Source organism: Acipenser ruthenus, chromosome 3, assembly GCF_902713425.1.
Source record: "Acipenser ruthenus chromosome 3, fAciRut3.2 maternal haplotype, whole genome shotgun sequence".
Classification (NCBI taxonomy): domain Eukaryota; kingdom Metazoa; phylum Chordata; class Actinopteri; order Acipenseriformes; family Acipenseridae; genus Acipenser; species Acipenser ruthenus.
The window spans coordinates 91,143,732-91,154,182 of record NC_081191.1 but is presented as its reverse complement, the minus strand read 5'-3'; the positions used below and the strand labels follow the sequence as shown (position 1 = coordinate 91,154,182).

Below are 10,451 nucleotides of genomic sequence, written 5' to 3'. Positions count from 1 at the left end.
TAAAGCCCTGGCAGGCAAGGGAGGCCTTATTTATAGCCCCAGGCAATGTAGAGGATGATTTGGGCCCAGAGCTAGAGACCTTTAGCACAAAGGACATTTCGATGGGGGAACAGTTACTTCCTGATCAGCAACAGGAGCTGCGTATGTTAATTCAGGAATTCAACGATGTTTTTTCTGACGTGCCCGGTAAAACTAATCTTGTTGAATATGCCATTGTTTCTCCCCCAGGTGTCACAGTACGAAAGAGACCTTATCGGATTCCAGAAAGTCGACGAGGTGGCATTCGCAAAGAGGTATGGGACATGCTCGAACTTGGGGTGATTGAGCCTTCCAGAAGCGAGTGGTGCAGTCCAATTGTGAAAGTGGCCAAAAAGGACGGCACCAACCGCTCTGCGTTGATTTCTGCAAGGTAAACGCTATTGCCAAGTTTGATGCGTATCCCATGCCTCGGGTCGACAAGCTTCTAGATAGACTGGGGATGGCAAGGTTTATTTCCACTCTGGATCTGACAAAGGGATATTGGCAGATCCCGTTAACTCGTAGTTCTAGAGAGATAACCGCATTTTCAACACCAGAGGGGCTGTTTCATTTCACAAACATGCCCTTTGCTTTGGGCTACATGGTGCGCCCGCTGCCTTCCAGAGACTGATGGACCAGGTTTTACATCCACATCGTGAATATGCGGCAGCGTATATTGATGATAATAAATTGTAGTGGCTGTGGGCCATTTTTATGGTTAGCAGTGGTGTAGTTCACCTTAATGATAATGCCGTCGGCTTTTTTATTAATGTGTTTTGCTGTGTTTGGACTGTCATGTTGTATATCTCTTGTGGGTCTACAGTTCTGTATAAAACCACTTACCATGAACTGCGTTATGCCCTTGTTATACTATTGAAGCCGCTATTTGGGAATACCCTTGCTGTAAAAACTACACTAAAGTTAAACACGAAGAGCAAGTGAGCTCCTTAAATGTAACTGAAATAATTCCTGTCCATTTTTTGATCCCAGCTATTTCCAAAGACAATGCGTGTCTACCCTCCACGTTAATAAATATAGTTGGTGAACTGGATGTCATGAGCCAGCTCGATCGTCCATAACAGCGCAACAAACATCCAACAAGTTGTTGATGCCCAAATAAAATTGCAAATGAACGTATTGATTGTGTTTTATTTGTTTGCATCATTAATATTTAACACAACAGTAAGTCCAACACAACATAAAAGAAAGGAGAGAATCTCTGACAGCACGAGCCTCCTCAGATCGCTGCTGTCCAAATGAAACTGGTGGCAGAGGTAACCTTCACAGTTGCCAAGTCCGCTTATAATAAGCTGAATCGGGCTTGTTTTTTGACAGTCGTGGGTTGTAATTGCATAGTTAGTACTTAAAACTGCTTTTGTGACATCGTATCTTATCTGCGGTGATAGTAACATGTGTAGTCCCCTTTAAAAATCTGCGATTGTGGCCATTGTTATTATTAACTGCATTAGACAAACTACACGCCCCTTAATGCAATTTCGCGCCCAAAGGGATTGAACTTTACACTGCAGCGTGTCAATCAATGCAGAGCACCAATCAGGAAGGAGAATCGCCTGTACGTCCCACCTTTGACAGACACCCTTATAAGGATAAGCTCCGCCCAAAACTGTTTTTTTTTTCCTCTTGGCTTTGTTGTTGAGTTTATGTTGTGGCGGTTAAGAAAAAAAACAAGGGAGATTACGCAGATGGCCCCTGTTTTATGAAGACGACACAGTGCATTAAGGAAAATAAAAATAAAAAAAGACGTTAGCGTTTCAACATACTATAGCTTCAACAGTATGAGTTAGAACTGCAAACGCCGGTTAATTATATTACGACTAACACCGTGTTGGTTTAAATGGAATTAATTACCAGCTGGCACTGAAGCAAGTCAAGTCTGAGCTTGCTTGACGGCCTGATTAGGGTAATTCCAGTTTGTTGGCGCATACTCCAAAGAGCCGTGTGTGTGCTGCAAGGCATCGGACTAAAGTTTTCCTGCAACCTGCCTGTGCAATTTTTCCGGAACGCCGTGGCGTTTGTCTGCTCCTTTCCGCAGCATCTACCAAGGAAATTCGTGAGTAGCAAACATAAAAAAGGAAAGAGCAAGAGTTTGCCGTGTATTGATATGTCAATTAAAAGATTAAAAAGTCCCCCTCAGGACTGAGGAAAAAAACCACGAGGTGGGTGAAAGCAATTGTTTAATGTTTATGTGCACCAACGGAAAATAAATAATAAAAGGACAGTATGGGCCCCAACGAGTTATGCTAGCGCTATATAAAACAAAAGGAACAAAGTTTACACGAGTTTGCATTGCATTGGACTTGTTTTTGTTTTCTTTTTGAATGTAATATGGTATGTAAGGTGTATGTAATTGTTTAATTTAGGAAAAGTTGGTTTTATAGAAGCTATTAAGAATAAGAGTGGAACATTTCTTATTTTTCTTTCATTACTACAGTACCTACATTATAGAGTTTTGATCTGGTATAAAAAAAAAAAAAAAAACAATATAATTTTTAAATGTATTATTTTTTTTCACTGGGGTTATTCTGAAGTCTTGATTTTGACAATTAAAATTAGTTGAAACAAATGCATTTACCCAATTTAATGGTGTTGATAATAGTTGAGAACACTACCCAGATATTTACTTATTAAATGCACTAGTGCCTGTTGTCACTAAGCTGAGTATATTATTTTTATTTTTTTTTTCCCCCAGGTACAATGAAATCTGTGCTTCATTGGAGTTGGATGTGGGTATTTAACTGTTTAAATATATTGCTGCATATTACTGCTAAAATAGAGGGGCAGTTATTTCAATTTCCAGGGAAATACTACAAGGGCACATTATTTTAAAGTGTACAGTATTATCCAGGTGGAAGCACCGCACCATAGTCATTATTATTCATTCTTGACGATATCTGCATATAGAATAGGGCAATACCAGTCAGCTCACCATCAACCACTGTGAACCAGGATCTTATTGTATGCGTACTACTGTAAACCACAATCACCATCAGGTACTCAGACAAGTAAATAAGTTCTAAATATTGCTTGTTTGTGCTCTGCTAGCTCAGAGTGACAAGAGTGGGGTTACACATGATTAATAAATTAAACTCCTAATATCTTCTGAAATATCACCCAAAAAGAAAAAACGTGTTGTGATTTCTGGTCTCGTTACACCGCTCTCATTGGTTGTTCTTAAGTTGTGGATCAACAAATTACCGTTATTTCCCTGGGACTAGCAAAATATTTTTTAAAAAAAAAAAGATAATTGTGACGCCAATTTCTCTGGCACACAACGGATTTTGTTTCCTGTGATTATTGGGGGGCCAAAAAATAATCTGCCCCCCCCCAAAACAAAATATTGGTGGGGCCCAGCCCCCCTTGGCCCCCACAGTTCCTACGCCTATGGCAGATAGAGACTATGTTTGCACACCCAGTTGTGTGGTATTGATTTTTTTTACGTGACATCCTGTACCCTGCAGCTCTCCCCCAATCCCCTATCTAAAATACCCTGGTACACAGAAGGACAAGGACGAGCTACAAGAAACTGTTGAATTGACTCCAGCATATTTACAGTTGCCTTATATTTTGCTATGGACACCTGAATAATCAAATCAATTACCACAAATTTGTCCGTGATTAAACATAAATGACACTTTTTGTATTTGTTTATTTGTGCAAAATATATTGACACCATAAGCATTTTTGTAACCTATGTAATACTTGCAATGTACAGCAGTTTGTATCAGCAGTTCCAAAATTGTAGTTACAGACATAAACATCATGCATATTTAACTGGTAACATGTACCTATAGCAATTAACGAGAGTTTTTGGGAAAAAGCGTTACATTGTAATTACATATCCAGCAAGTTTGTTTTATACAATTGTGTACTTACATATATTGTGTAAAAAGATGTACACATGAAGTACATTGTAACTGTACATAATAGCATTGTAATTTAAGTATTTACTGAGTAAATATTATGTAAATACACAGTAATTAGAGACACTTAATGTAAAGTGTTAACAGAAACATAAAAATGAATTGGTAGTTCCTCTTAGTATTTGTAAGTTAAATAATGGTCATGGTAAATTAATAGGGTATTACAATTTAACGTTAAAGTATTAAGGCAATATAGAGCAAGTCACAATATAAACTGTAATAACACAATTTTACAAATGCTTCATTAATATTTATGGTAACTGTGTGTAAGTTGCCCTCCCATAATAAATTTACAGTATGGTACAGGTAATTTGTTCTCAATAGAAAGACAGACCAATTTTTTTGTGGGGTCACATTTCACCAATTTTACATTGGGACCCTCTGGTCCAGCTCCAACCCCACCCCAGGAACGATGTTATTTGATTAAATATTGAATGTAGCATAAACGAAGGCTTACATATTAAAAAATCTGAATTTAGTCCATACATAATTGCATTTGAATTATTGGTACATTACAATGTTACTGAAAATTAGTAAAGTTTGTAAATTTTTTTGCATGGATCTAATCTTTACCCTTTTTATTTCCAGAAATTCAAATAGAAAAGTGATAGACATGTATTTAATATAAATAATTATGGCACAAAATATAAATATATACAGATCTTTCAAATAACACAGTACATATTAACGTTGAAGCCCATGTTTGTACTTTATAACAAAACATGACAAAAACAATACAACATTCAGACATGACAAAAACAGTAAATAAACCTAAGAAATCACTGTAGACACAATTTAATAACAAGGTCGAGTTTACCCTGCAAAAACAATTACGATTCCACAGATAACATTAACCAAAAGATATTCCTTACACATTCAAAACATACTGCTACTACACGTTTGCTCGACTACAAAGTCCATAAATGGATACATATTTGCCTACATTAACATGATCCTTAACCATTTATTTACCCAGCAGACTTTATAGTACAATTTGGGTTTTATAAAGCAATAATAAGAATTGCAAAATAAGGCATTGCATGGTTTATGCCTTGCAGTGATTAATTTGTGTTTGTCAGGAACCAAGATGAACAAATAACTTGCTCTGCAAACTGAATGAGCAAAATGAAAAACTGCAGTTCTGAGAATTAATTTGCCCTCACAGTTTCATTGTTTAAAAGCAGCATCCTGGATTGTTTACTTAGCAGCCTGGATTGGTAGAATGTGTTAGAAATGTGGCTGAAATGAAATCAACATAGGCGGTTCATTTCACTTAGGAATGCAGTTGTTCTATAGTAAAATAGTGACTGCAAACCGTGCCATTTGTTTTTAGTACCGGCTGGGCAGTTCACACACACATGTTCCTGGTAAGCTGCAACAGCAAATGATTTCTTTAAAGGTCTTGCGCATCTCCTGGCTACGGAATGCATAGATTAATGGATCGATCACTGAGTTACACATTATGAGAATGAGGTACATATTGAAATGGGACATGAAACAGACACAGTAAGGGTTTCTAGGGCAGGAGATCATAAGGATGAGGTGGAGAAAGAATGGTGCCCAGCATACCACAAAGACACCAAGCAAGATGGTTAAGGTGATGGCTCCTTTCATATTGGTACCGTGATGGATTGTGCCATTCCCTGGAAGGACTGCGATTCTCTTCATGTGCAGCCGAGCCAGCATGAACATATGGACATAGAGAGAGGTCATGAGTACAAGCATAGTGAAAAACATGGAAATAAGACAAATTAGGACAGTGGTACTTTCAGAGTAAATTATAAACAGGATACCAGACACTATACAAAAAGACCAGATACTTGAAATAATAATCATAGCCCTTCTTACAGTCATGATGTTATGGTACCGGAGGGCATAGAAGATAGTGATGTATCTGTCTATTGCAATGGCCAACAGACTGCAAATTGAAGCCAGCAATGAGCTGCAAATCATAGAATCAAACACATTGTCCATGTTTTTGATCAAGTTGTCCTGGAATGTCAGGTGCCCACCGGTGATCAAGGCCATCACTATAGTTTCCCAGGCATTTAATACACTTACGAGCATGTCGGCCACTGCCAAACTGCAGATGAAGATGTACATAGGAGAGTGTAGGTTCTTGTTCTTTATAATTGCAGCAATAACCAAAATGTTTTCTAAAAGGCTGAAAATACCAAGGACCAGAAACACCTCAGTTGAGATCAAAAGCTGCTCATAACATCCTGAAGAGGAGAAGTCTTTTTCACTGGACTGATTAGCACCTGCATAAGCACCCAAAGTGTGGTTCCTTGTATGGTAGGCTTGAATTATTCCGTGGTGATATGTGGAGTTCATTTTGTGGATCATGAACCCTGCTGTTATATAGACCATTCAAGTAATTAATCAGTTGAATGAACAATGGCGAGGCTCACATTCCTGAAAGACACTGTGCAGCATTGATTTACCAATTCAACAATCTCCAGAAACATGCATTGACAGCACTGCACAAGGTAGATCACAGAATTTACTTACTGGACTGGACTGTAGGGAAAAATCTTGCCACTTGCCAACCTTTCTCTTGCTGAAACAGCTTCTTATATTCTTGCCATTTATTAATTGTTTAGCATCAGCTTCCTAGAAAGCGTTCTGGTTTTCCAAAGAGGAAAAATGCAGTAGAAAACTTTTTCATTTTAATTGCTTTGTGATGTGCAAATCCTGTGTTGTCACTGAAGCAAACTGAAGCTCCAGCTACCACTGGCTATTTTATAATTCTGCACTGTGTGCTCAGTCTCCACCCCCACATTCTTATTAACCAATAAGAAATAGGATATGCAGAAGAAAGCAGCACAGCATCACCACTGAAGCTACATACCTGTTTCATAAGAAGGGAATCCTAAATGTGTTGTTGGCTGAATTTGTCCTTTTGGTCTTTATTGTGACTGTAGCTGAATGCATGAATGCATGCACTGGCAGGTTAGTTGCAAAAAAATAAATAATCTATGAATCAAATGAAGAACAAAATGCCTGGCAGATATTTGTTTGACTGCAATCAATGAAATTAATCTTCTGTTTTTCGGGTTTCATTAATTTTTCCAGTGCTTATTTTTTAGCTATTTTTGAGTTTTATGTAAATCTTTTTTTTTCGGGGCTTTCGTTTTGATATACTCTATGAAATTAGTGGTTTTGGTTACTTTCCAAAATGCTTGAGTGTTTTTTTTTTTTGTCAAAATATGTATAGTAGTAACTCGACAGTATTTGCACACTTAAGTTGTACCTTCTTTCCTTTTCTGTCTTCCACAACGAAATCCCTATGGTCATGGGTACATTCTTCTGGGGTTTTTGTGTGGAGGCATTTTTATACATTTCGCCACAATTCTGTTTTAAATCCTTTGTATCTTAACTGTAATACAGCTTTAAATCCCGCTAACAAGCCTCCATCCTGATTGTAATCTTGTTTTAAATCTCGCAAGCGGAGTCTCCAATAGAAATGTAGGAATGTGCTGCCACTCAGTAGTTGGGGCGGGTTTAAAGTATTCAAAACGAATCAATGATAGATGCAAGTCAGGAAGGCGGAACATTGCCGAGCAGCACTGGGAAATGTATTTATTATTATTGTAGTAGCAGGTTTTATTTTTTAATGGGAAAAGGGTAAAGTCAATGTGAATTGATTAACCATTTCCACAGTTTTTCCGGTGTTTATTGGCTATCAACCGATTAAATTTTTTTGGAATCGGGGGTGTTATATCGTGTTTTATCGGTTAAAACTGAAAATCAGAAGCCCTAAACATAATTTACAAATCATTGTAGAAAAGTGTCTGATAAGCGTTTTTATGCCTGACTCATTTAATAATTTGTAAAGAATTTGGAAATGATTCATAATGAGTGTAATAAAAAAACTCAAAACGCTATATTTCAAAGGCCACAAATTACAATTACGTTTTTCTGTTTATTTTGTGCCCTTTTTTTTACTATGATTGACTTGAGTTGAATATGAATTATAAAACGATTAATTACAAAAAGATGAGGGTTAATATCATAGTGTACAAAAATTTGAAAATCAAATTTGTTATCACTTTAAATTTCTGTATTAGTTTTCACGCAACCATGACGAGTGTTCCATTTCACGCCTGCACATCCTGCAAGGCGAATATACCGCCCAGCGACAAACACCCGCTCTTCTTGCGGTGCCTGGGGGTCCAACACGCCACGGAGGACTTCTGCAACTTGTGCGTGGCCTTTCAGCCCAGGGTGTGTCGCAATAGGCTTAGAAGGGCCATGGGGCTAGACGCACAGTCTCCCATGGCAGAGCCGTCAGCAGCCCTCGGAGCCCCATCCCCACTCTTCCAGCTCTCACAGAGCCCTTCGCAGGGATAAACCTGTGCTCAGGCTCCAGGTGAGAAGGGTGAAGCGCTCAAAGCAGGCGAGGGACCTTGAGCTGCTGTCTAGGCAGCAAGCTCCTGTGGCACTGGTAAAGGCCCAGGCCCCACTAACGCCCGTACCAGATTCGGACCCTGGGTCTGCCATAGAAGCCCAGGTCGAGCTGGACCCACAGCCCGGAGGAGGAGGAGGACACGCAATCTTTAGCGGCCTCCTGGGATGAGGACTGCTTCCCCACTGAAGTGGAGAAAGAAGAGGAGTTGGCGCCATCGATTGTGGTGGAACTTAGCTCTGAGAGTGCCTCGGAGACTAGTTTACCGCCATTGCTTAGCTCCATGCCGGCATTAATGGGGCATGCTGCAAATCTTTGGAAGATCCCCTGTACGACACCGGCAGACACCATCAGAGCCCCGCCGGTTCGTGTTTCGGACGCAGGCAGTAACTCCCACAGCACAGTCATTCCCACAGTTCCCTGAGTTTATGGAGGAGGTACGCTCCTTTTGGGATCGACCGGCGTCAGCGCCAATTTTTTTGATGCAAGCTGCCTGACTTGCTTCATTGGAAGGCACAGAGAAGCTGGGCTTGGCAGGATTCTCCCAGGTTGACTCCACCATCGCGGCCTTGGTTAAGGCCCCGCCGGTGGGTGGATTGTCAAGGGACCCTATGTGCCCGAACCCTCAATGTAGGGTTACGGAGACACATTTGAGGAGGGCTTATGCAATGGAAGCATATTTAGATGGCGTGCTCACGGGGGTCCCGCTTCCAGAGCCTGTGGCCACAAAGCTCCACCTCCTCTCCAGTATGCCGCTCCAGATTTCCGGTCTTCAAGGGCAAGCCATAGGCCGGAGCCTGGCAAGCCTGGTGGTAGCTCGCAGACAGCTATGGTTGTCGCAAGCAAGGGTACCCAATGCGGATAAGGCGGCATTACTGGACGCGCCAATATCCCAGGGGCATACCTTTGGTCCGGGTGTGGAGGAGATCTTACAGCGCTCCCTTCGGCAGCGCGAAGCATCTTGGCAGGTGGCCACGTTGCTCTCTCCCCGTGCTCCGGCAGGCCCCACAGATGCATACCGTCACAAGAACGGTCCCAGTGCCCATGGCCCCGCTGGGTGACCTGAGACATCGCCTACAGGCCACAGCGGCGATGGAAAACCGAGCCCCTCCACAGAGCACAAGGAACGCAGCCCGCGGTGCGTCCGCGCAACAGCATTCCAGGAGAATTCCAGGGCCGTCGTCCTAGGCAGCCGCCTCGGAGTGCTCTGCCCCAACCTTGCTGGTGCCAGCAGAGGTCCTGAAGGCTAGCAGCCTCAGACCCATCCCTTCATCGCACAACAGCTGCAATATTGGCGCGCTTGCACCTCGGACACCTGGGTGCTCGCTACCGTGCTAAATGGTTACGCACTGCGGTTCCGTTTTGGACCTACCCCCTTCCGAGGAGTCATGCACACATCCGTGTCGGACCCTCTTCAGGTCTCGGTACTCAAAGAGGAAGTGAACGCCTTTCTGTGCAAGCAAGCCTTTCGTCTCATAGACCCCACCTCCTGTGGAGAGGGGTTCTACTCAAGATATTTTCTAGTACCCAAGCAGGACAGCGGCTTTCGCCCCATCTTAGACCTAAGATTCCTCAACAATCTCTTGAAGGAAAGGAGGTTCCAAATGCTGACTCCAGTCAGTACGACCGGGCGACTGGTTCACCACCGTGGACTTACGGGACGCATGCTTTCACATTCCCATTCGTCCAGAGCACAGGAAGTACCTCCGCTTCGCCTTTCAGGGAAGTGTTTACGAGTTCTCCGTGCTGCTGTTCGGCCTCTCCCTGGCTCCTCATACATTTTCAAAGTACGTGGAAGCTATCCTGGCCCCCTTGCGGTTTCAGGGGATCAGAGTACTAAACTATCTCGATGACTGGCTGATTTGTGCTCAGTCGTGAGAGGTAGCAATGGTCCACATGGCGATTGTGACGCAGCATCTGGCGAGGCTGGACCTCACCATCAACGATGCGGAGAGTCAGCTTATACCAATGCAGCACACGACGTACTTGGGGCTCCGGCTGTACTCCAGTACGATGCGCACATACCTGTCGGACGACAGAGTAGCAGCGATTCAGGGTTGCCTCTCCCTGTTCCCACAGGAATC

At 42.0% G+C, this 10,451-nt stretch overlaps 2 protein-coding genes across 4 annotated transcripts in view; one reads left to right on the top strand and one right to left on the bottom strand.

Annotated features, from left to right (window-relative positions):
- Positions 1–1,666: 1,666 nt before the first annotated feature.
- The window catches only part of LOC117435340 (glutamate decarboxylase 1-like), an 81,781-nt gene continuing 72,996 nt past the window's right edge, over positions 1,667–10,451 (top strand). The window contains exons 1-2 of one of the 3 annotated variants that reach the window (XM_059018765.1): positions 1,667–2,089; positions 2,729–2,762. The gene's annotated coding sequence lies outside the window, so the exon portion shown is untranslated. Of the gene's footprint in view, positions 2,196–2,728; positions 2,763–10,451 lie in introns of all 3 variants that reach the window. The other 2 variants (XM_059018763.1, XM_059018762.1) reach the window with 2 other exon arrangements.
- LOC117435765 (melanocortin receptor 4-like) lies at positions 4,650–6,693 on the bottom strand. The gene is made up of 2 exons (XM_059018766.1): positions 6,471–6,693; positions 4,650–6,374 (listed from the first exon to the last, which is right to left on the bottom strand). The coding sequence occupies exon 2, from the start codon at positions 6,327–6,329 to the stop codon at positions 5,289–5,291; it is 1,041 nt and encodes a 346-aa protein (XP_058874749.1). The 5' UTR covers positions 6,330–6,374; positions 6,471–6,693; the 3' UTR covers positions 4,650–5,288.

What these genes read in the sequence shown, in the direction of transcription:
- LOC117435765 (XM_059018766.1), bottom strand. Translation starts at nt 6,329, where the DNA reads ATGGTCTATATAACAGCAGGGTTCATGATCCACAAAATGAACTCCACA.